This window comes from Aotus nancymaae, unplaced genomic scaffold (genome assembly GCF_030222135.1).
Source record: "Aotus nancymaae isolate 86718 unplaced genomic scaffold, 86718_ANA_hifiasm-v0.15.2.pri h1tg000057l, whole genome shotgun sequence".
NCBI lineage: Eukaryota > Metazoa > Chordata > Mammalia > Primates > Aotidae > Aotus > Aotus nancymaae.
In genome coordinates, this window is record NW_026988471.1 from 32,448,233 (window position 1) to 32,474,717 (window position 26,485).

At 39.1% G+C, this 26,485-nt stretch overlaps 1 protein-coding gene across 4 annotated transcripts in view; it reads left to right on the forward strand.

Moving 5' to 3' along the window:
- The window catches only part of RASGRP3 (RAS guanyl releasing protein 3), a 128,956-nt gene that overhangs the window by 63,545 nt on the left and 38,926 nt on the right, over positions 1-26,485 (forward strand). For 3 of the 4 annotated variants that reach the window (XM_064363993.1, XM_064363994.1, XM_064363991.1), the window contains exons 2-6: positions 17,204-17,336; positions 20,776-20,974; positions 21,983-22,085; positions 24,986-25,048; positions 25,595-25,726. In XM_064363993.1, coding sequence (XP_064220063.1) covers positions 20,905-20,974; positions 21,983-22,085; positions 24,986-25,048; positions 25,595-25,726 — 368 coding nt within the window. In that variant the 5' untranslated portion in view covers positions 17,204-17,336; positions 20,776-20,904. Of the gene's footprint in view, positions 1-4,086; positions 5,968-17,203; positions 17,337-20,775; positions 20,975-21,982; positions 22,086-24,985; positions 25,049-25,594; positions 25,727-26,485 lie in introns of those variants that run through there. The other variant, XM_064363992.1, reaches the window with a different exon arrangement.

The window sequence follows — 26,485 nt, forward strand, 5'->3', positions numbered from 1 at the left end:
TTATAAGTGGAAATAAATAATAATGTGTTAGACTAACCAAGCTTGACAAATGCTGTAGAGATCTCCAAATGTACTTTCTTACTCAGGCAAGAGGTGAAATTTGTCTTGCAATCTGAAATTATGTTTTGAGTAAACGTATATAAGTAAGCAAAGTGACTGTCTTGTCATTCTCCCTTGGTCCAGTCCACAACAGTAACATTCCGAGGATCTGCACATTGAAAGGTCCTCCTTAGCTTTTGCATCTGTGGGGTTAGTAGGTAGCCCAATGAGTCTGAGGTAGGGCCTTGCAATCCCTAACCTTTCTGGAACAAGGGACAGGTTTCGTGGAAGACTATTTTTCCACGGACAGGGCAGGGGGTGGGGATTGGGGAGATGGTTTTGGGGTGAAACTGTTGCACCTCAGATCCTCAGGCAGTAATTAGATTTTCATAAGGAGCATACAACCTACATCCCTCATATGCGTAGTTCACAATAGGGTTTGTGGTCCTATGAGAGTCTAATGCTGCAGGTCATCTGACAGAAGGGAGAGCTCAGGCAGTAATGTTCCCTCACCCACATGCACCTTCTGCCGCGCAACCTGGTTCCTAACAGGCCATGGACCAAGCCATGGCCCAGGGCTTGGGAACCCCTTGTTTACAGGACCAGGAAGATATTATAATGATGTAATGAGTGAAATGAATTAGAAAGAATAAAAATTCTGGACAAGGCCTGGTGCCTTATGTTCATAATCGCAGCACTCTGGGAGGCCGAGGCAGAAGGATTGCTTGAGCCCAGGAGTTTGGGACCAGTCTGGAAAACATAATGAGACCTCGTCCTTTAAAAAAAAAACAATTCTTTCTCTGTTTGGAACAAGTGATAGTCACTTTCCTCTTAAACCTACTAAAAGAGAAAAGGCACATAGTGGGATGGTAAATGGTAATGTCACTTGGTCTCAATTTGGGGAGACAGCAGAAGGTAGTAGAGGCTTTGGGGAACTGAGAGTCAGTCAGTTGCTGCTCAGCTCCATCCAAATGTCGCTTCATGGGAATGCAGCCCTAAAATCAGCAGAACTGATTTTTCCACAAGAATCTAGAAAACTGAATTTTTAAAGTAAAAGTTCAGATTTATAAATTTTCACAATTAATTCAAAATTTTTGAAACTTTGTTAGAGCTAATCCTGTGTGGACCTAAAAAAAAAAATGCATCTAGGAGCTAAATCTGTTTATAAGCTGTAGATGCTGAGTGAAGTAGAACTTATTAGCTTGCACCGTCTTCGATTTGTAGAAAAGACAAAGACTCTTGATTCATTATTTGTAAGTCTTTAAACAGGCTTTATCAGATAAAGAGAAAAACATTTAAAAAGAAAGGCATTTGAGAACAATATTTATAGTGTGTGAATAGGAATTGTGCTCTTGCATTTCATTCCTATAGCATCACAGCCAGAGTTCTTGGGTTAATATAGAATGCATGATTTTATTTTAGGATCCACAAGGACATTGACGTGAGCTATTGCTGATGTCAGGCTTATGGCATCTGTATCATCTTGCTATGAATATGGCCCTTAATAAAGACTTCATTAGAATGATTCAGATAGGGCCTTTGTTATAACAAAGATATGGGGATTTGGATATATGTAGATGACATACAGAATTTTCTAGTTGTCAAAAAATAAATGTTTGGGCCGGGCACAGTGGCTCACACCTGTAATCTGAGTACTTTGGGAGGCCGAGGGGTGGGTGGATCACTTGAGGTCAGGAGTTCGAGAACAGCCTGGCCAACATAGTGAAACCCCAAGAAATACAAAAATTAGCAATGTGTGGTGGCACACGCGTGTAGTCCCAGCTACTCAGGAGACTGAGATGGGAGAATCACTTCAGGAGGCAGATGTTGCAGTGAGCCAAGACTGTACCACTTCACTCCAGCCTGGGTGAGAGAGTCAGACCCTGTCTCAAAAACAAAACAAAACAAATGAAAAACAAACCTGTACTCCCATCACATTGCTTTAGATGCATAAAAGCAATACGTTTTGGGTCTTGAGTGTTTCTTGACATTTGAAGTGTAGATACAGCTTTAGATATTTCAGCATTTTCTTCCTACTCATTGATTTTTTTTAATGGTAGCTTTTTGTCTTTTTCTCCCAATTCAAGTATATAGTAATAAGTTAACCTGAGATTTATAAATTTTAATTTCTATTTTTTCTGTTTTAATAATAAAATAATTTGTGTTGCATTTAGTAGTATGGAAGTATCTTTTTACCTAAATGCTTGGTGAATACTTTCAAGTTTTGCTTGATTAATAGTTAAAGGGTGCTAAGAAAATTAAATAAATATATACATGCTCTGTTTCATGAACTAGAAATTAGAAACAATGTTTGAGAAGAAGCCACTAGAAATGAGATATTGTGGTGAGATAAAGATTGACAAGGGTCTAAAACTGTGAGCCAGCAGACTTGTGAAATCCCATAAATGACCACAGAAGCTGATGAGGTTCTCTCTTTCACTGTAGCCCCAGCTTGGTTTCACTTACTATTTCAACTCTTTGGTATCCTTATTATGACTAGTAGATCTGTTAGCAAAACTTTTAGTGGACATGTTTTTGTATAATATCCACTCCTCAAAATGGTTTTAGGGACATTAATAACCTGATATGTGTTTATTTTCATTCCACAGAAGAATAAATGCAATGTCCAGACTTGGATTCCATTCAAGATCCATTGGTACACTTGAGATATTACTGACATTTCTAAATGTATCTACTGAAATCTCCTGTTCTTTAACCTCTTTGTGGGGAGATACGTGTCTTTGTATTCCCTTGAGTACTTCTTGCGTGTGCTTAATAAATACTTCTTAAAAATTAGGTTGTAATTGATCGATAAAGATATTTTTGAATGGTTTGGGTGGTATGCCCAGAAATAGTTTTTAACCTACCAAAATAATGAATAATAGAGAGTAAGAAGCATATTATAGAATTTTCACTTACAAAAGTATGGACTAAGTCATAGTAGAAATGGGATTTAAACTAGTTCTAATTTCATGACATAAATCTCTAGCCTACACTGCCTTTTCCCCCTTCCTTTCTACAACCCTTCTCTCCTCTCGCCTTCTCTTTCCTTCCTTTCTTTGCAAAATGGGTATATGTAGGTAAAATATATGTGACTTATGAATTTAAGAGGAGTGACAGAAATAGAAATCATTGCATCCCTAGGTAGAGGGCACTTTTTGGTCCCTTACCAAGAAAATAGTAACAGCAGCTAACACTCATTGAAGATGTAACATGTGCCAGTCAATAAGCCCTTTCCCTGTAATTAACTCATTTAGTTCTCATAACAACCCTACAACATAGACATTATTATTATTCTATCATATGTATAAAGATACAGACACACAGTAAATTAACTTGCCCCAAACCACACAGTTAGAAAGTTTAAGAGTTGAATTTGATCGCAGTGGTCTGGCTCTAGAGTCCAGGCTCTTAACCACTGTACTCAGAAAAGAATTCATTAAAGAATGAGTAAAATAGGAGCCGCGGTGGCTCAGGCCAGTTGTCCTGGCGCTTGAGGAGGCGAGGCTATGCGTTCAAGGCCAACCTGGGCAACATAAGAACCTCTCATTCATTAAAAAAAAAAAAATTTTGAGAAAAACAAAAAAGAATGAGTAAAATGTGTAAGGCCCACAAGAAAGTACTACGTTGGTTTATGTTACATGGCTTTCACAGGATCTTTAGTTATGACGTACAGAACATGATAGTCCCTCTCTCCCCTTCAAAATGTTTTTGAGTGAAAGAATGAACAAATACATACTTCAGTCCCAACTTTAAGACCTCACCATCCTGTGAGCATTCCAGCTTTTCTACGCCTCCCTGCCTTCTTCAGTGCCATTTTCTCTGTGTGAAGTGTTCTCCTTCTTCTCTTCTCTCTGACCAATGCATCCCTGCTTGTGCGGCTAGACATAGCTCGGTTCTATGAGTCACCTTGCTTTGACCTCTCAACTCTTTCATGATGCCCCGTGTCGTAACTTCTGTCCATGTGTGCCCCCCTCTCTAGATCCTCAAGCCTCCGAGATCACAATCTGTGCCTGACATGTACTTGTACCTCTGCCACGATGTTAATCATAGTGTCTGGCACAGAAATAAGTGTTTATTCAGCAGACGAGAAAGTGACCGGAGAAGTATTCACTGTAATTTTATCCTCTTGAATAATCTATAATACTAAAAATTGGGAAGCATATCTTGAAATTCTATTATGGGCCTGTTAATATAAAAGGAATAAAATTATTCCATAATCAAAAGAGAAACATCAAGACAAGAATAAGGTTAGACTCATCCCTAGCCCCCTCCCATTTCTGACCTCTGTTCCTCTGCTAAGATTCATCCCATCCCTGGTCCTAGTCCCATCCTGGACAGTGAGTCCCTCCCTAAGGCAAGCCACCTATCTCCCTGGCCTTGTCCAGACACCTAATCCTCACTCTACATAGAGTGAGGATTTAAATTAAAACCCTAGTTTTTGGCCAGACGTAGTGGCTCAATCTCAGCGCTTTCGGAGGCCTAGATGGGTGGATCGCCTGAGCTCAAGAGTTCGAGACTAGTCTGGGCAACATGATGAAACCCCATCTTTACCAAAAATACAAAAATAGGCTGGGTGTGGTGGTGCACATGTGCGGTCCCAACTATTCTGGAAGGTGTGGGAGAATTGCTTGAACCTGGGAGGTGGAGGGTGCAGTGAGCTGAGATCATGCCACTGCACTCCGGCCTGGGCAATGGAGTGAGACACTGTCTCAAAATAAATAAACAAACAAACAAACCCACCCCTCAGTTTTGGGGTGGGTTTTTTGCATACTTCAATGCACAATGTTAATTAAGTAGCGAAATCTTGGCATTTAAAAAAATCTGAAATATTTACATAAATGATTTGACCCAAATCACTTGTAAGGGTCAACTGATCAACTGATTTGAATCAAACCACCTATGTCTTGAGCTATACTCAGAGAATTACAGCTGCATTAAGATATCAAATCCAAAAAAAAAAAAAAAGAGAGGATAAGATTAGAGAAGAAAATTAAAGAAGAAACCAATTTGAAGTTTAGAGACCATGTCAGAAGAATATGATGGCAGAGAATGGTAGTCATATAAAGATATCAGGCAGGCCAGATGTGGTCAGGAGATTGAGACCATCCTGGCTAACACGATGAAACCCCACCTCTACTAAAAATACAAAAAATTAGCCAGGAGTGGTGGTGTGCACTACTCCAGAGTTTGAGGCAGGAGAATCGTTTGAACCCAGGAGGCAGAGTTTGCAGCGAGCCAGGATCACACCACTGCACTGTAGCCTGGGCAACAAATCGAGATTCCATCTCAAAAAAAAAACCACACACAAAAGATATCGGGCATACTTCTGGGCTAGGGGCTGAAAAAATACGGTTTTGTTCTTAAACCAGTGGAGAGACCAACAGAACCATTCAGTAACATACATTTTACAAAGCTAAAGGAAGTCAGTATGCTGAGTGCCAAAATCCACCTGGAAGGGTGAGGAGAGAGGAGGAAAATTCTGGAAAAGTGAGTAGGGGATTGCCAAGCAGAAGTATTGAGAAAGGTGAGACATTCAAAAAAAATAAACAATGTGTGCAAAGCATGGGGTCTGTGAAACCAGAGTTCCCTTTTACAGCGTATCACACACGCAGGAGTAAAGAGGACAGAGGAGTGAGGGAATGCGAGGGGCAGGCTATCTAAGCCACGGAAAGGGCTTTCTATTTATGCAAGACAATGGGGAACTGTGGAAGAATTTTGGAGAGAGAAGTTCTGCGATCAATCTGTTAATTTGGAAAGATTGGTTTGGCCCCAGGGGAGAGGAGAGAGAAACAGGAACTGAGAATCAATCTAGAAGTCTGAGAAATGAGCCACTGCAGTGGGGCAGAGGAAAGGGGACAACAGCTTGAACCCAGGAGAGGCGGTGGAGATGAAGGGCAGTGGGCAAAGAGAAGAAACAACTGGGAGGTAGGTGATCGGACTTGGGCGTGAGGGATGGCAAAAGAGGGTGCTAGGAAATCTAGGGTGAGTCCCAAGTTTCTGGCATGGAATACTCAGAGGCAGGTTGAGCCATAGACCAAGGAAGAAAATACAGGAGATACAGCAGGTTAAAAAAGTGAGAAGGACATATTCTCTATGTCTTTTATATTCTGCCTAACTCATTTCCAAAGTGACTGTACCATTTTACATTCCTACATATTCTTTAATTAAAACTATTTCATTGAGACGTGGTTCATGTACCATTAGAACCTACCCCTTTAAAGTGCACAGTTCAGGCTGGGCACGGTGGCTCATACTTGTAATCCTAGCACTTTGGGAGGCCAAGGTGGGTGGATCACCTGAGGTCAGGAGTTCAAGAACAGCCTGGCAACATGGCAAAAACTTGTCTCTACTAAAAAAACAAAAATTAGCTGGGTGTAGTGGTGTGTACCTGTAATCCCAACTACTTGGGAGGCTGAGGCAGGAGAATTGCTTGAACCCGGGAGGTGGAGGTTGTAGTGAGCCTAAATCACACCACTGCACTCCAGCCTGGTGACCGAGCAAGACTCTGTCTCAAAAAAATAAATAAATAAAGTGCATAGTTCAATTGTATTTAGTGTATTCACAAAGTTCAACAACTAACACTATCAAATTCCAGAGCAATTTTATCACTCAAAAAAAGAAAACGGTGAACCCACTGCAGTCATTCCCCATACCTGCCTTCCCTCAGTGCCTGGCAACCACTAATCTACTTTCTGTTGCTGTAGATTTGCCTATTCTGGATGTTTTTCTATAAATGAAGTTGTACAGTATGGACTTTCTGTGTTTGGCTTCTTTCACTTACCATGGCGTTTTCAAGGTTCATCTATACTGCAGCATGTATCAGTACCTTGCTCTTTTTTATTGTTAAATAATATTCCATTGTATGGAGATACTTCATTGTGTTTATCCATTTATCAATTGATAGATACTTGTGTTGTTTTCACTTTGTGAAAATTATGAATAATACTGCTATGAACGTTTTTCAATTCTCTTGGTTATGTACCTAGGAATGAATTTGCTAGGTCATATGGTCACTGTAAGTTTTTGAGGAGCTGCCTAGCTCATTTCCAAAGTGACTGTACCATTTTACATTCCCACTAGCAATGGATGAGGGTGAGATACGAAAACTTTTACCCAAAAGTTAAGTAGAACTTGCCCAAAGTCACCTGCTGGCAAGTAAAAGAGCTAGGATGCAATCCCGAGTCCGCCTGTCTCCAAATCCTACTCCCTTTCTCGGCAGTTTCGTGTCGCTGGTCTCTGCTGTTTGGTTTGGAGTCATCAATGTAGAGGTGGTAGTTGAAGCCACTTCTGTGGATGAGTTCAGTGTGGAGATGTGATAACCATTGGCAGTTTAGAGGGCCAGCAGTAGGAGAGGAGTCTGTGGATGAGACTGAGAAGATATGATTAGGGGCATAGAAGAAAAACCAGGGAAGAGGTGTTGCCAGGAAAACCAGCCAAAACGAGAATTTAAGGGAGGGTGTGGTCAAGAAGTACTACAATATGGCTGAGCCTTAGCAGAAGAAGAGAAGGAAGGAGCTTAGCGGGTGTAATGACTTTTGCCAGAGTAGTTTGAATGGAGTATGGGGGCAAGAAGTGGAGGGGGAGTTAGATAGAGCTTGATTTTGGTGGTCTGAAGAGAGGACCAAATAGAACCAGCAAATTCTGTTTGGCTGTGAGGGATGAGAGAGATGGCAGGTAGAGGGTTGCTAAATGTTGTTTGTTTGTTAGTGTTTGGTTTTGGCCAGAAGACACCTCACGTTTACTAACTTACGTAGAGGAAATACAAGGGGAATTACAAGCTAGAGGAAGGAGACGTGGTAAGATGCATGAACTCTAGGCAGTTACATCAAGAAGCTGGTGAAGAGAGAAGAAAGGCAAGGTGCTGTTTCTAGGTGTGGGGGGTGCAGATACCTTCATATGGCAGGTCAAGGGAACTTAGTTCACTCTGGACTTCCCTTCATTTGTCTTAATTTGCTCACACCTTAGTAAATTACAATTGATTAATTCCTCCTTTTATAACCTACCAACAACATCCTTGTTCTCATTCCTTGGTCTCCTCTAACTCTTTTTTTTTTTTTTTTTGAGACAGAGTCTCACTCTGTTCTCTTGTGACCCAGGCTGGAGGGCAGTGGCACCATCTTGGCTCACTGCTTACTGCAACCTCCACCTCTTGGGTTTAAGGGATTCTCTTGCCTCAGCCTCCCAAGTAGCTGGGATTATCAGCATACGCCACCACAGTCAGCTATTTTTTTTTGTATTTTTAGTAGAGATGGGGTTTTACCATGTTGGTCAGGCTGTTCTCGAGCTCCTGACCTCAGGTGATCCACCCACCTTTGTCTCCCAAAGTGCTGGGATTATAGGTGTGAGCCATCAGGCCCCATTTTCCTCTAACTCTTTAACCTTTACTTTGTGAAAGTTAGCTGCTTCTCCCTCTATCTTTCTTTCTCATTCTCTGTCGCTCTAGTTCCACTAATGAGTCCAAAATACCCATCAAAAACCCTACTTTCTAGGAGTTGCGCCATTTCCGAAAGCTAATCTGGCATGCTAATGAGCCAGTCTATCAAGCTCTAAAATTCTTAAGAACGCCCAAAGTTCTCTTTTAGCATTTTGGCAGGCTGTTTCTCATATGTAAATCTGTTATTAATCCATTTATAATATTGTTTAATAGAAAAATATATTCTACATTTCAAATAACCACTTTACAAATTTAGTTGGGAACATTTCGCAATTTTAGGATTTCCTTTTTTCTCATGGTGATTTATGCTCTTAAAACATTTTTGAAATGAATTTTTTTTGTTCTGTTGAGGAAGGCAGTGTATTAGTATTTATCCCGTGTCAGAGATGACGAAAGTGAGCCTTAGAGAAGTTAAAGGGACCTAAGATATTACGTAATTGTTTTAGACTCTTATATTTTCTTTTTTTTTTTTTTGTAGGTATGGACTGTGATTTCTTTTCAGGAGTAAGGTGAAATTAGTTGATGTCTTAGATGGGAGGAAGACAGATAACATTGCCTCTTGAGATTTGTTTTTCTTTTAGGGAAAAGAAGAACCATTTGCTGCAGGAAAAACATCTGAAATAAAAGGGAATGACAAAGTCATTAAGTGGAGCCTTCTAATTATGGGCTTCAAGCTGTATAACTTTATTTGAGAGCACAGAAATAATTTTAAACATACTGTTTTTTTGGTTCCTGTCTAGTTCCAAATCCCTGATTTCAGAAGTAATTTCAAACTGAGATGTTACCGTCCCATAAAAGAGTAGTGTAAACCCATGGGTTTCTAAATAGGAGCAAAATGTTTTCACTTAGATAACATAGTACAGTTTCTCTTAGAAAAGAGAAATTCATATTACATCTTCAGTATCTGTGTATACAAAGTTAGTGTCTAAATAGTAAAGGAAATCTATCTATTAAAGCTTATCACTATCAATAGTGAAACTGGATAAGAAAATTAATAAAAAGAAAGCAGCATTGTGCAACCACTATGCTTTTTGTAATGCTTTCTTTTATTTGTGCCTTTGAAAAAAATCCACAGATGGTTCAGAACTCAATGTATACCTACCTGATCCCAATTATTTTCTCTGGTTAGCTTTATTTATTTGTTTATTTATTTTAAGATGGAGTTTTGCTCTTGTTACCTAGGCTGGAGTGCAATGGCACAATCTCGGCTCACTGCAACCTCTGCCTCCTGGGTTCAAGGGATTCTCCTGTCTCAGCCTCCTGAGTAGCTGGGACTACAGGAATGTGCTACCAGGCCTGGCTAATTTTGTATTTTTAGTAGAGACAGGGTTTTTTCATGTTGGTCAGGCTGGTCTCGAACTCCTGATCTCAGGTGATCTGCCTGACGTGGTCTCCCAAAGTGCTGGGAATTACAGATGTGAGCCACTGTGTCCGGCCCCTCTGTCATCAGCTTTTAACCTAAATATTGTTGTCTCACATGTGTTCTTACTCATTTTTCATATAATGATAATTTTTTTGAAAACAAATTGCATATGTCTATCCTATGACTAATTCTGGAATCATGTTCAGATATTTCCAACCACCTCACTGTCTGACACTATTAAACTTAGCCTGTATTTTCTACTGTAATTTTGTGACCCATAAAACTTAGTATCTTTCCTGTTGAGAAGGCTTCCTAGATCTCCTTGGGTGGAATTTGGTCTCATTTTTGTGCTCCCACAATGCCCTGGGCATCTGTCTCTGTTACCAGACTTAATGGACTCATTGGTTTATAATAACTGATTTATAAAATGTCTCCTGTATGGGATTGTGTGCTCTTGAGAATGGACTGTCTACATCTTTAGCCTATAGTGTTGTGTTTAATGCTTAATAGACAATAGATGTTGGCTTTTGTGCCCCAACCAAACTAATGCCTTTCTCTGAGAAACTGGGGGTCCATTTAAAGGCAGTCTTTCATTGTGTTAGTGCTTCTGGCTGCATTCCTGTGTAGCAACTTAGAATTCATATTTTAAAATCCTTTCCCCTTGTTTTTAGCGACAGTCAACTTCCACTTCCAGCCTAGAGTGATGGCAGTTTAGGAGAGATTTTGTAGTCCAGGCTATGCCTTCTGTTCACATTCTCTTGCTTTTTCTTTCTGTGTAATGTCTTAATTCCCTTGGAGCCTCCTTTGTGTAGATTCTATCCTTGGAGATTGTCTTCTGGATCCAGTAGGATGATCCCTAAGAATTTTACTTATGCAGTTTTTAAAAATGCCTTCTTGTTCGTAGTGGGCACATGAGGCAGAGCACGTTGGTATTGGCACCAAGTACTAAACAGAAGTCAATAACCAGCTCAGAGCTCATCTCACAAGACATCATTACATTTTTTGGTAACAATTAAGTAACAAGCAAGATTTAGCTGAATTTTATTTATTGCTAGATTGCTGGGAGGGGCCTAGCCTCCCAGAGTTTGCTGGGGAAAAACGTCAACACAGTGACCAACATGAAGAGTACCTAAATGATTCCTTCTCTTCCTCCTCCTCCATATCATCATCATCACCACCACCACCACCACCATTATGACCATCATCAAATCTACTCTGAAGTAAACAGAACAACAAAGGATTAAGGGAATGTGACTTTCTTTCAGAGAATTTGAGATTGGGTACTTCCAGAGTATTAAGACCACAGACAGGATTCTTACAAATATACTATTGGCATTTTCAGGAGAAGAAAATATTGATCTTTAAAAAAATAATTTTTCCAACGTTTAAAATTTTTAATTTTGAGGCTCAAGTTTCCTAGTTTCAGGTTTTACTTTGGGGTATTATTTAGAAAGTGAACGCTCGAATTGCCATAGTGGTCTTAGCACTGCAATGTGGTTGAATGTGTCCATCTGGAAGCCATCCAGCTGCAGGTGTCTAGAATGTGTTTATGTCATTTCCCTTCTATGTTCAGCTGCAGCCAAATGCTAGGAAAATACCCCTTTGGTGTGACTTTGGAATTTTGTGGTATTTATTACTAAAGCTTCTCCAAGATTCTGATTTTTCATTCATATGTCAGATAGCAGTAAATATGTTAAATTGGTTGCCAATATTAAATACCAGTAACCAAGAAAACATAAATAAAATGCAGTTAAACCTTATTACTTGTTACCAGAAAATGCAATGAGTCCTTGTGAGATGAGCTCTGAGCTGGTTATTGACTTCTGCTCAGTACTTGGTACCAGTGATTCTCTGAGTTGCCAAGCTTGCCGTAATAGCGAAGGTTATTCATTTTCAGACAATAGGGCCAGTGACAGAATGCTTATGAGCCAAACACAGGGAATAGTAAACCTTTGTTCTAGACAATGTCTAGAAATTGTTCTAATAGGCAGGCCTTAACAGCAGCTAAAATTTTTGTAGGTAGTAGAAAAACATAAATTTTTGGAATTGGACTTGGCTTTGCAACTTAACTAGTAACATGGTACCGGACAAGTAATTTAACCTCTCTAGGCTTCCATTTCCTTATCCATGAAATGGAGATAATAAGACTTGGTTATGGGAGTGTTATAAGATTTAAAGATAATATAGATAATTTTTCCAATGTTGTATCTGTCACATTACATTGCCACTAATAAATAGTATTTGTAGATGCTGTTATTACTTCATTTTCTAAAATCCAGCACAGTGCTGATTATTAATTTCCCATTTGTGAAATCTCTTTTCAGGATAAAACAAAAAAAATTTTTAAACCCAGGAAAATCCTATTACTATATTAAATAAACACATCCAAACCAACAATGACAAAAAAATACTTTAGAGTTGAAAATTACAGCATTAACCCTGGCTCATTCCTACTGTCATTGTTAAATAACCTTTGGAGATATTGCTTCACCATCCATAAATACGGGGGACTTTAGTCTTCATGTCATCAGTTGTGGTCCATTTATGATGAATGAGTTTTGCTGTAAGCACCGGGCCCATTTCTTATATTTGTACTATCCCAGCAGGTTTGTGATAGAAACAAGTTTGACAGTGATGATTGTATGACTTTCGTGAAACACACTGGGAAGAACACCTGATTGAAGAAACTAACGTAGAAAGAGAAATTCAAGGAACAGAGGAGTGAACTTAAAAGGAATGAGAAGGAAAATTTAAACAGAAAGAAGACCAACGCAGAAATAACCAAAGAATTTCGAATATAAAGAGTAAACTGAGGCTGGGCACAGTGGCTCATGTCTGTAATCCCAGTACTTTGGGAGGCCAAGGTGGGTAGATAACTTGAGGTTAGGTGTTCAGGACCAGCCTGGACAACATGTTGAAGCCCCATCTCTACTAAAAATACAAAAATTAGCTGGGCATGGTGGTGCACGCCTGTAATCCCAGCTACTCTAAAGGCTGAGGTAGGAGAGTTGCTTGAAACTGGGGGGCGGAGGTTGAAGTGAGCCAAGATCACGCCACTGCACTCCAGCCTGGGTGACAGAGTGAGACTCAGATAATGAGAGCATTGGAGAATATGAGTGGTAGGGCAGAGATGCAGAAAGCCTGGTAGGGAAGGTGGGGATCATAAGAAAGGTAGCTCAGGTGGTAGTTGCTAGAATAAAATATTTTGAATCAAGTCAAAGGATGGAAGAGAAATGATTTTCTTTCTGTTGTCCAGGCTGGAGTGCAGTGGCGGAGTTGACTCCCTGCAACCTCCACCTCCCAGGTTCAGGTGATTCTCCTGCCTCAGCCTCCCAAGCAGCTGAGATTACAGGCATGCACCGCTATGCCTGGCTAATTTTTATTTAAAGAAAAATAAAACGTTGGCCAGGCTGGTCTCGAACTCCTGACCTCAAGTGATCCACTTACCTTGTCCTCCCAAAGTGTTGGGATTAGAGGCATGAGCCACCATACCCTGCCTGTTTCTCTTATTATTTCATTTCCAATGGTATCTTAACATCCTCTTCACCAAGCAAACCTAGGTGAAAGGGGATTCGGGATCTGTGCTGTGGTGAGGACACCACCTAACAAATGCCAGCCTTGTTTTAGTTTTGAGGCTCACACATATGGAAAGTGTGACTAGACCATAACAATAGAAACTCAGAATTGCTCCTTCAATGCAGGGGAGAGTTCCCATATACATTGTTCCAGAAGTTATCTGAAATAATTTTAGAAACATGACATGGTGGGTTATACAATAGCCCAAAGAACAAGGAACACTAAACTTCCTCTCAAAAAAATAAAAATAAAAAAATTAAAACCCCAGAAGAATTGAAATGTCAGCATTCTACTCTTGACAGAAATAATCCTGATAATTCTGGTTCCTTTCTTCGATTTTCACAACAGCTTTTGTACATTTTCTCCTTGATAAACCTCAGAACTGTATCCATCATACCTTTTGGCAGATGACCATGTCTCCTTTTTAGAGTATATGAAAGTTGCCAGACAGAAACTTACTTCCATACAAATGACAAATATACCTATATTGATGTCCTTTTTTGGGGTCTCTCCTGCAATTGCATTGAAAGAAGTGGTCATCTTCTTTATCCATAGTCATTCCCTCCACCTGTACGTGGACCCCTTACTCTTGTCCTCCCAGGGACCATGTTACATGAATTAACTTATCACTCTCCTGCCCCTTCCTCCAATTTCTTTTCCCTGCTAATTCTTAGCACTTAAAAAAGCTCAGGTCTTAACTCAGAAGTCTGTAATAGATATCTAGAAGTTAACTCAACAATTCCCCTTCACATGATCAAAGGAAATAATTTAAAACAAAATTTCTCCTTAGAGTCTTAAGCATCTATAACTCAGTACCGCCAAAGTGAACTCATCATTTTCCTTCCATAAACTTGCTTCTCCTCCCCTCCACTCTCAATTTCTCATTCACAGGGGAGTGGCACCATGACCCAACCAAATATCTAGCTACAAATCTAGGAATTATCCTTGATTTCTGGTCATTCCCCATAGCCAATGGATCAGTAAATCTTTCTGAATGTATTTTCAAAAGAAATTCTGCAACCAGCCTCTTCTTTCCCATCTCCATGGACACATGCTGGTTTAGACAACCATCATCTCTTGCCTGAATGATTTTAATCAATTACTAACTGGTTTCCCCATCCTCACTGTAGGTCTTTACTATAATCTCTTCTCCATTCTGCAGCTGGAAGAATCTTTTAAAATCCAGATATGGGCCAGGCACAGTGACTCATGACTGTAATCCTAGTACTTTGGGAGGCTGAGGTGGGCAGATCACTTGAAGTCAAGAGTTCGAGACCGGCCTGGCTACAACATAAGGAAATCTCCATCTCTTCTAAAAATGTAAAAATTAGCCAGGCATGGTGTTGCATGCTTGTAATCCCAGCTACTTGGGAGGCTGAGGCAGGAGAATCACTTGAACCTGGGAGGTAGAGGTTGCAGTGAGCCAAGATCACACCACTGCACTCCAGCCTGGGCAACAGAGTGAGACCATCTCAAAAAAAAAAAAAAAAAAAAAAGGAAACATCCAGATAATGATCATACCACTCTTCTTTCAAACAATGGCTTCCCACTGCCCTTTGGGTGAAGTATATACTCCTTACTAAAGCTTACACTACTGTCATGAGCTACTACTGACTTTTTAGTCTCATCTCTTGCCATAATACTTTGGTCATTCTAAATGTCTTTTCGATTTCTCATAATTGCCATCTTCTTTGTCAACCTAAAACTCCTCAGGCTCCCAGATTAAATTAGTGCCCCTGCCTACCTGCTCTGTGGTCCAATAGGCTATTCTATTGTAATTGTTCCTTTAATTCTTTACTAGAGTGTTAAGGCAAGGATTGTGTCTGTCTTGTTTATCCATTTATCCTTCGATCCCCCAACACCAATCCCTTCTACCAGCCACTCTGGTATTTTGTTCAGTGTCTGGTGTCTAGTACATCCTCAGTAAGTGTTTGTCAAATAAATTAATTATCTTTCAGAGTTTTTATTATTTCATTTACTAAACTCAATTTTAATTCTCCTATGGTGTATCAGGTAATGTAATTACAGCACTTAAAAAAAAAATCTCATGTCTCTGCTGATACAGGGAAATTAAGTTTGCATATTTCCAGAACGATGAATGCTGACATCTTTGGCATTAATCTTTAAGACTTCAAAGTTTGTAACAATTACCACTTGTTTTCACAAAGCATTAGTCATTTAGGGAAACCTTTTTGTCTCCATATGGAGGTTGTATTAATGTAAAGATATATATATATAGAGAGAGAGTCATTTATGCATAAAGATAATGACTGCCATTAGCAGGGAAGGATCTTCAAGTTTTTTTTTATCTTGGAATAGAGATAATGTGATAGACAAGACAATCTTTGAAAGTTCTAATATGGCCAACATCATTTCAAGAGGATTTGTTGAATACTTACTAGTTATAATATTTCACCTTATAAATCCTACAATTACTAGAGCCAGGAGAAAGCTTCCCTGTCATTTTGGCATACTTCCTAGACACCGTCTGGGAATTTAGTCTACAACATCTCTCACAGTCATGACCTAACTTTGGCTTGAGAACCTTTGGGAATTGGAGTCCCTTGCTGGTGAGGCTGCCTGGCCCACTAATAGGTGCAACAGTGTCACCGTATTTTTTCTTCGAATATCTTTTCTCTTCTCTAAACGAACATCTCTCTTCCTGTCTCTTCCACAAATTGATCCTCCACTTCAGGCCTCAACTTAAAAGACTTTTAATATGGGAGGGGAAGGAGTAGTGCGGGTAAAGGGAAACCCTGACCCGAGCACTCAGCGTTTTGCAGGCTCCATGATGGGTTCACTTCACGTGACCTCACTAACTCCTTAAACAATCTAGTAAAGCAAGCAGCATTATGGCATTTTACTCAGAGATAAGTCAGACTTTCCCCCATTTGGTTACTAAGGTTGAAACGCAATTTTTTTTTTTTTTAATGAAGAGGTTCTGAGTCAAGAGCCTGGTATGCTAATTTATATCTGTTAATGAATAGTTGCCTGGAATTGGCTTCCTTTTGTTATTTCTGAAATTGAGAGCACAGTTCTTTTTGTCCTAGGCAACCTCAGAAGGATGTTTTTTTGACAAAAGTGGCTTCACAAGTCCTTTTGCTACATGAACATATCATAGCCTTTGAAATCACACCCAACAAACTCTATTGCCCTGTAAAAATAACACTTCTCTTTTAGAAATAATTCAAACCCTGGGAGAAATTTAGCTGATTATGTCCCTTTCAGACTCGGGAGAAAATGTCTATGTTGGAAAGCAATAATTTTCATCACAGCCAGAGAGTACCTATCAACACCACAGCAAGTCCTAAACAAACAGCAAGTCCTAACGTCCCCATTGGGAGACTAAACAGCCTGCACTAAAATAACATTGACATTCATCTTGAGACAATCAGTAGTGATTTAGGGTCAGAGTTTCGTGATCACAACCACAAACTGTTTTGAGGATTTCAAAGTCAGTGTTTGGAAATTCTTAATGAGTAATCCACTTATATATTTGCATGAAATAGTAGTTTATATTATGTGTGTAGAACTTGGTTTTGTCGCATATGTGGGTTTTTAATAGGCTTCATTTTTTTAAAAAGCTCACTTGATTAAAAAAGATCATGTTACCAAATAGCTATTTTGAATATTTGCCCTTGTTAATTGATTTTGTGGGTGAAGTTTAGACAAAATCTCAAATGGCACCTGTAACTCAAAGTTTTTGAAAATGCTTTAACACAATGTGGATTCTTTGGGGTTATCATTATCTCATTCTGTGTGGGGGTTTCTTTCCATTCTTTTGTCAGGTTCTCCAAAGTACTTATCATTCAGTTTGAACAAACCATTTCTACAGACTGCTTCTTCCATGCATTTCCCAATGATGCTAATTGCCCTTAAAGTTCTTTTGGATTTGGAACTCTATCTGTATGGAAACAACAGGTAAGTACTTCTTTAAATTGTTGTAAATTATGTAAGAATTCTAATAAAACAAATAAATATACCTAGAGAAACTAAAAGAAACATGCTATGATGTTAATAGGAGTTATCTTTGGATGATGAGATTATGGGTAATGTTTTCCTTACTGTCCTTAAATAATAAGTGTACACTTAAATAATAGGTGTACCTTGCTTTTGTAATAAAGAAGCCTTATTTTGAAAAAAGGCAGTGGCAGACACAATAATGTCCACACATAGGAAATGATATCTCAGGTAAATGTGCAGGTGACAGAAGGCGGAGCAGAAACTCAGACACATCTACTGATTGCAGAAACAGATTGTAACCTGATAGCCCAGCCCACCTGGCCCATTACATGCCAGTTTCTTTGCAGATCAGAAATATAACCCTAAACATGGTGATAAGTCTTTGTTTCCAGGTTATCTCTAACTCCTTATGGGAATGTCAACACCTTCCCCAAACAGCTCAGCTGAATAATTTTGGTTTTGAATTGAGAAACCAGTTTAGTCTAGGCCTATTTGTTCTAAGCAGTGTGTGAGTAACAGGATTAAAAAAAATGACTGTATACACATGAAGGTAATCAAACTTGTTAACTGTTCAATCTTGATACTAATAGAGCTTACATTAGAAAAATCAGAGACATTCTACCCCCGCATGCCTTGGAAGAGGCAAGTTCTCATAATGAATATAAGCAGATACTATTAAGTTTAGAAAACTGGCAGAAATTTTTGTTTCAGTGATGTTTACTTAAAGCTGATCTAGTAAACTTTGAAAAAGTCTCTTAAAAACATACGGTATCAGCTGAGCATGGTGGCTTACACCCGTAATCCCAGCACTTTGGGAGGCTGAGGTGGGTGGATCGCCTGAGGTCACGAGTTCGAGACCAGCCTAGCCAACATAGTGAAACCCTGTCTCTACTAAAAATACAAAAAATTACCTGGGTGTGTTGGTGGGAGCCTATAATCCCAGCTACTTGGGAGGCTGAGGCAAGAGAATTGCCTGAACCTGGAAGGCGGAGGTTGCAGTGATCCAAGATTGCTCCATTGCACTCCAGCCTGGGCAACAAGAGCAAAACTGTGTATTAAAAAAAAAAAAAAAAAAAAGATATCTATACACATTCATATGAATACTCATATTCAAAGACAAACCTGTGACAAGTTTTATTATATTCATTTCCTCATCCATTAGTCCACTCATTCATTAATTCAGTGAATAATTTTTGAATATCTTTTATGTGAGAAGCAAAACCTTAGGCATTAAGGAATATACCAGAGGACAAACACAAAAATGTCTGCAATCTTGGAGTTTACATTAATAGCACTATAGAGATTAAAAAACAAATAAACAAGTAAAATATATAGTTTGTCAGATGGTGTTAAGTGTTACAAAGAAAAACAAATCCAGGAAGGGAGGTAGGGTATGCCAAGTGAGAGGTGGGTGTGAGGTGAGGGGTGCGTTGTTTTAAATAGGTCAGGAAAGGCCTTACAGATAAGGTAACTTTGTTAAAAGATGTGAGAGTTAGTTCCAGATGACTTTAATAATCTGCTTTCACAAATCATTTGAGCAGCAGAATTGGGAGAGCTTGGATCAAGTTTCTCTGCTATTTTTATTGAACACTTGAAATAATCCTTTATTTTATGTTCTAAGAGTGGTACCTTCAGCACAAGAATCTGTTCTTTCACAGAATGAATAGATGGCAAACATTTTTCCCCCAAAGTTATGTGCCTGGTGAACAGACTCATTCCAATGTCACTCCAGTGGTCTCACTGAACGAATACAACCATACATATGGTCATTAGGTATTTTTTCCTATTCATTCACATGTTTGTTTTCTGAAGTTGACTATGAGCCCATTGAAGGTAAGAATGGGACGATGATTTGTTCATCTTGGCAGCCTCAATGCCTAACCCAGTGCCTGGCATAGGTCAGGTGCTCAATGATTGCCAGTTGAATAAATACAGTTTGAGAGTAAAATAGACATTGACTTTAAACAGCTCATGAGATGAATCCTCGATGGCTTTATTTATCTACTAAAATGTCTAAAGTGGATAAATATCTTACATCATGACAGTCTTCCTCCTGTTTCAAGTCCTGTGGGGACCTGGCATCAAGGACCTGCTGTGTAAAATAAAGTGATGATGTCTACCCAACAGCAATGCTTTTGAGTAAGCAACTATAAGAGGTTATTTCCAATCACGTTTTCCCCATGACAGTGCTGGCAAATGGGATAGCTGTTATCCCCACATTTTCCTTCTACCTCTGTAACAGATAATCTGTCTAATGTCTTTTTTTCTGAGATAATGTGGAGGAGTGATACCCTTTACACTAGTTTAGCAGGCAAAATTATGATGGTTTGTGAGGGTATCCATGCTTGTGGAAGTAAGAAGAAAGGGAACACAGAAGCTTTATTTTATAGTGGCGTCCTGATTCTAGGCCTTCATAATTGTATGGATTGGGGTAGGTTGCCAAACCTCTGTGAATCCCATCACCTCACCTGTGAACTGGAAATAATTATTACTACCTCATAGCCTTGTTGTGAAGATCAAGTTGGATAATATATGCAAAGCATTTGGTATGGTGCATAGTACATAATGTGGGTGTTAAATAAATTAACAGTAGCATTTTTACCACTGCAAAGAATAATCTTACTCTCAGTTAGGCAAATAGAATTTTTTATAGTTGTCGAATATTTATGTAATCACTGAGGATAATGTTCATAAATATATTTGTATTTAAAAAATTTTCTCTTTACACATCCTTTATTAATATTAAAGTAACCAAGTAACATTTATAGCATTCTTGAGTATCTTATCACTTAAGAATATGAGGAAAGATGGCCGGGCATAGTGGCTCACACTTGTAGTCCTAGCACTTTGGGAGGCCAAGGTAGGTAGATCACTGGAGCTCAGGAGTTTGAGACCAGCCTGGGCAACATGGCAAAACCCTGTCTCTACAAAAAATACAAAAAAAATTATTCAGGCTTGGTGGTGTGTGCCTATAGTCCCAGCTACTTGGGGTCATAGGTGGGAAAATTGTTTGAACCCAGGAGGTCAAGGTTGCAGTGAGCTGAGATCACACCACTGCACTCCAGCCTGGGTGACAAAGTGAGACTCTGTCTAAAAAAAAAAAAAAAAAAAAAAAAAAATGATATGAAGAAAGTATAAAATATTGCATCTAAAAAATTTCAGCTATGAAGTGGGATGATATATAACAGGGAACATTTCCGTGGTCACCACACACATCCATGCCCAGGAACAGCTTAGCAGTTATTTTGGCATCATAAAGATTCATGTAATCTCAGTCACTATGATACTTTTCTTGTAGAAAGATATTGTCTATGGAAGTCATTATCTTTTCAGGTAGGAAAGTGATGTTCTAATGGGGTCTGAACTCTAGGCTAATAACTTTCTCTTGTTTTTTTAGAGTTTTCTTGAAGTACAACTAAGGACAGAGGTCACCACTAGGCACTAACATCACTGATTCACATGATTATGGAGATGGTCTATCTGATGCTGAAAATGTCTCTGGTTTTTTGACAACGGCTAAACAACCATGGGATCAAGTGGCCTTGGGAAAGCAGCAACGTTAGATGAACTGCTGCGCACTTGCATTGAGATGTTTGGTATGATCCTTTTCTCCTTTCATCTCTTTGGGTATCTCGATGCTCTCGCTTTCCTCTATTCAGAGGCAAGTTGCTTGTGCAACAGAGTTCAGTCTCTGTACCTTGGTATTTAAGGCCTTTTGGATTGACCCCAGTCTGTGTCTCCAGTTTCACTGCCCTCCACATTTCTTTCCCTTTACTGCCCACAGCTCATACTGCAGTCCAACTGTCCACTTAATGTTTCTGGAACATTCCCTGCACCTTTCTACCACCATGCATTGGTCATATTCCTTTCATTGAGATTCTGCTTCAGGGCCGTCTCAGATGTTCATAATACCACTCCTAGTCTCCTTGATCAGGAATGTTGCTTGCCTCTTCCCCAGTCCCACATCTCATTGTAATTCCTGATAGCACATGGCATATGCCTTTGTGATTGTTTCTTGTTCTTTTGTCTCAGATGAATGTGAGTAGCACAGTTTACTGCATTCTACATTCATACACGTCGTATCTACTACAAGATTATAGACTTTACAGCCGTATGCTCCTTGTGGTGTTTTCATTTCCACCTCCGAATTCTGGATTATCCCTTGCACAAAGAAAGTCAACTCTCATGAGGATTAGTTATTTATTGAATTGATTACTATAGAAACCAGAGTTAGACCAGAGCAAGGTTGCCAGGTAAAATACAGGATGGCCAGTTACACTTGAATTTCTGACAAACATTTTTAGTGTAAGTGTGACCTAAATAATGCCTTGGACATACTTACACTGAAGAAATTAATCATTGTTTCTCTTAAATTCAAATTTAACTGGGTGTCCTGTATTTTTATTTATTAAAGCTGTCAACTGTAGACCAGAGGAAGGGTAAGACCCACCTACCTTTACTTGCAAGGAAATACTAGCTGAAGTAGGAAGTTAAAGATCATTGTTCTATGAACAATTTTTGACCCTGATGCTTCTCTATTGATGTTAGAAAAAGTAGAGAATAGCACTGTTATCTCTTCACTTCTTGTTCTATTTTTTTAACAGATGACAATGGAGAGCTGAATAACAGTTATTTGCCAAGAATAGTTCTACTGATGCACCGATGGTATTTATCTTCCACTGAATTGGCAGAAAAACTTCTCTGCATATATCTTTTCAACTACTGTGTAATTTTTACAATCATAAATCAAGCTTTGTATTTAGATAGAGTGTCTATCCAAAGCCAGTAAATTAAGATGAATAAATAGTCTTCGGTTATCCAGCTGTTTTGTGAATATATATAGATGTCTAGACCAAACATAGCTGGATGATAGACCAGATAGTTGACTCTCCATCTGGATATTTTGGCTGTACTTGAAGATAATCACTAAGATGTAAAATGAAGCAGGAACTGTAGGCTGGATGTTTCTAACTTGTCTTAAACATTTCTGTTGTTAGAGCAATGAGAGAATATTTAACAATGATTCAAGACCAAATTTATTTCTTCTGGGATGACGAAATGGTGGGCATAGAGAATGCAGCTTAATCATGTGGAAATAGAGCCAAAATAAGATGCTTTTGCTTGGGAACAAACATCAATTTAGTTTTCACATCTCCCCTTGCTGCCAAGATACAATGAACATTCTAGCAGGTTTATTATGATTTGTTGACTGACACTAATTTTAGATTTTCTTCTGAAATACAAACAAAAACATAAATCCCATGGTTAAAAATGCCATTCCATAATGAGGGCTTTTAGCAGCCTACTACTTCTGTACATGATGCAGTCCTGAAAAGTGGTTGAAAGCCAAATGACTGAAAATGCAGTCTCCCATTTGTAAAAGGTTCTATTCCCTGAGAGCCAATGCTTATTATATAATCTCTGATGCTGGTTCCTGCAGTCTTTGCCTTCTTCAAGCCCATGAGGCCCTGGAGATGAGTGATAACCCCTATAGGGGAGGGGGAGGCCTTAAAGGGAGAGGTGCCATCGAGTGTTATTAGGGCCTGCCAAGGCTTTTGGAGTCAGTAGGGTGTCCACCTGTTCAATTCAAGCTTCCTCCACTTTCTACTTCTTCTCTTCATCCTCCTCACAATCTCAGAGCAGAAAGCGGTGTTAGAGAGTCTATAAGGTCTGTGAAAGTGAACAAGATCCTAGTCCCCAGTGGTCCAAGGGTTATATGAGTCCATTGTTGAAGTGTAGAACATAGGTAAGGGTGGAGGGCATTGACTCAGTCTGGCCATACTCCTGACAATCTAGACATTGTCCAAAGAATGTACCATCAACAGCGTTCTCACCCTTAGCATGGCCACCAATGCATGAGACACAAATAAAAAGGGATGTTTAGGCATAGTAATGTTTAATGTGGGAAACGTGAAGACTGTGAATTGACATTTCTTTAAACTTTCCTCCCTTTGGATTCCTTGCTCACGCTGTATCCAGTGCCTGGCATATACACAAGCTCAATATATATCTGTTAAAAGGAGTATGAATAAATAGCACAACTTGAGTACTAACATACCTGAAAATGAAATTTTCAAAAATGAAAGAAGAAATTAGAGTACCCACACTGTTACGCATAGCATAACCATAGGGATACGTTTTGAGAAATTCATCATTAGATGATTTCATGATTTTGCAAAGATCATAGAGTGTGCTTACAGAAACCTAGATGCTGTAGCCTCCTACATACCAAGGCTGTATGATACAGCCTATTAATCCTGGGCCACAAACCTTACAGCATGGTGCTGTGCTGAATTCTATAGGCAATTGTAACACAATGGTGAGTATTTGTGCATCTAAACATAGAAAAGGTGCAGTAAAAATACAGTATAAAAGATAGAAAGTGGTACACCTGTAGAGGGCATTAATCATCAGTGGAGCTTGTAAGACTGGAAGCTGCTCTGGGTGAGTCAGTAAGTGGTGAGTGAGTGTGAAGGCCTAGGACATTACTGTACAATATCGTAGACTTTATAGGCACTATACGCTTAGGCTACACCAAATTATAAAAAATACTTGTCTTTCTTCAATAAAAAATTAACCTTAGCTTACTGTAACTTTTATACTTTATAAACCTTTAAAAACTTTTTAACCCTTTTGTAATAACTCCTTAAAACACAAACATACTGTATTGCTGTACAAAAATATTTTCTTTCTTTATATCTTTATTCTACAACCTTTTTCTATTTAAATTTTTTAAAACTTTTTAAACTTAAAAGCAAAGACACAAACACACGCATTAGCCTAGGTTTAGGTTTATACAGGCTCAGGATCATCAATATCACTGTCTTCCACCTCCATCTCTTGCTCCACTGGAAAGTCTTCAGAGGCAGTAACATGCATGGAGCTGTCATCTCCTAGGATAACAATGCCTTCTTCTGGAATAGCTCCTGAAGAACCTGCCTGAAGCTGTTTTACAGTTAACTTTTTAATTTTTTTACAGAAGTAAAAGGAGTACTCTAAAATTACAACAAAGATAGTATAGTAAGTACATAAACTAATAACATAGTCATTTATTCTCATTATCAAGTATTATATACTGTTCATAACTATATACACTAGACTTTATATGACTCACAGAACAGTAGGTTTACACCATCATCACCACAAACACATGAGTAATACAATTGGGTTACAACATTGTGCTGGCTACCATGTCACTAGGCAACAGGAATTTTTCAATTCACTGTCATATATGTGGTCCTTCATTGACTGAAATGTCGTTATGTGGTGCATAACTGTATAAGGCATTAATTCTAAATACAAAATCTTTTTGGTTAAAGTAGCATTTCTCTGTACTGTCAATTTTAATTATGTACAGTTGCCAATCTATTTGTAACTACAGTTGGCAGTTATTGGTTAATAAGTGCGGAGAAAAGCAAAACTAATTCAGGTTTCAATTGTTCAGTGTTGAAGTCATCAGAGGCCACTTCTCTCCATATCTGAGTGTCCGTATAACCCGAATGTCCCTAGTATGGTCCTCTTATTAGGAATTTGTATAAATCGAGGACACAGCTACAGGTATGTGCAAAGGAAACAAGGTGCAAGGATTTTTTCTTTAACTGGTTTACGTATCGAAATGCCACTGGAGAAAGCTGCAATGAATTTCGATTAAAGATCTGCTACTTCATGAGGTAAATATATTTACAAATTTTAATTTCTTATAGCTTCTGGTTCTGGCACAGTTGTAGTTTCTAGTTCTGGAATTGTTGATAATTTCCTTTTCCCCAAGCTGCAGACCTAGTTTGACAGAAGCGTCTACTCTGATGCCCCTCCCACCAACTTTGTTAAAATTGGTCCTCCTCTGTTGCGTGGCGTCGGGGGAACTTTATCTTTTGGACTAGAGATCAAGTAATAGTAAATGTGATTAGGGAATGAAACTAGCTCTTAGAAAGGGTGGATTTATTTTCTTCTACTCCCTCACTCATTGTTAATTGAAGGAAAGGTTTCCTCTCAACCGAAATAGGGGCTATGAATGGGAGTGGTTTTAGATTGAAGAAGGGCAGAGAGAGGCTCCATGTGATGGATGGGGATTTAGAGACAGGAGATGGCTAATTTGAAGTATGGTCCTGGATGGTCCCAGGTTTGGTGTTAAATTTAGTCTGTAAAATGGTACAATCGTTTCCATAGATATCCAACTTGAAATCTTCCAGCTGCCAGAATTATTTGATGCCTTTCAGGTACTGGATTCTGAAGTTTCCTGCAGAGTTTAATTTGGATCTTGGTTTGGTTCGCATGACTGAGGAATTCCGGGAAGTAGCTAGTCAACTAGGATATGAAAAACACGTCAGCCTCATCGACATATCCAGCATGTAAGAGTGGCACCAACGTCTTTCATACTTGATGAGTCCACTGCTATAGGGGAGGAAGCAGTGATTACCCAACTTGTCCTGAGTCCATCCCATTCCTGAATCCAGGTTTGCTTCTGTGAGCAAAGCCTTGCTATAGTGAGCTCAAGCCATATTGGACACATCTCATCTCTCCAAGCTGCAGTTTCTTTGTTTACAAAATGTGGACAGTACCTTTCTCATAGGATTACTATGAACATCCAATAAGTACATAAGACAGTGCATGAAAGCATTTGGCACACAACAGATGCTCAGTATTAGTTACTGAGTCTGAATCTAGTTGATGTCTCTTATGCCTTCACTACTCAAAGTGTGGTCAGCAGACCAGCAGCATTGGTGTCACCTGGGAGCTCATTAGGAATGCAGCCTCTAAGCCCCACCTTAAACCTGAATTGGAATTTGCACTTTAAAAATGTCTAAGTGATTCACACGCAAGCTTGAGAAGCTCTGTAGCATGGTGCTGCTGAGGTTGGCCTCAGAACAACAACCTTATGGTGGTTGACCATAGATGTCAGGAGCTGGTTAGCTTAGTTATTAGGTAACTGGTGCAATTAGGCCACTTTCATATCAACTAGGTAACTTTGCACAGGGAAAACTATTTGATGATCCTAAATATGGTTATCCATCTTGCAAATGTATGTTCTTGTGTGTTAGGTATTCATATTCTACTCTGTTTTCCACTGTTGATTACTATTGAATACTTCTTCAATAGTAATCAATAGT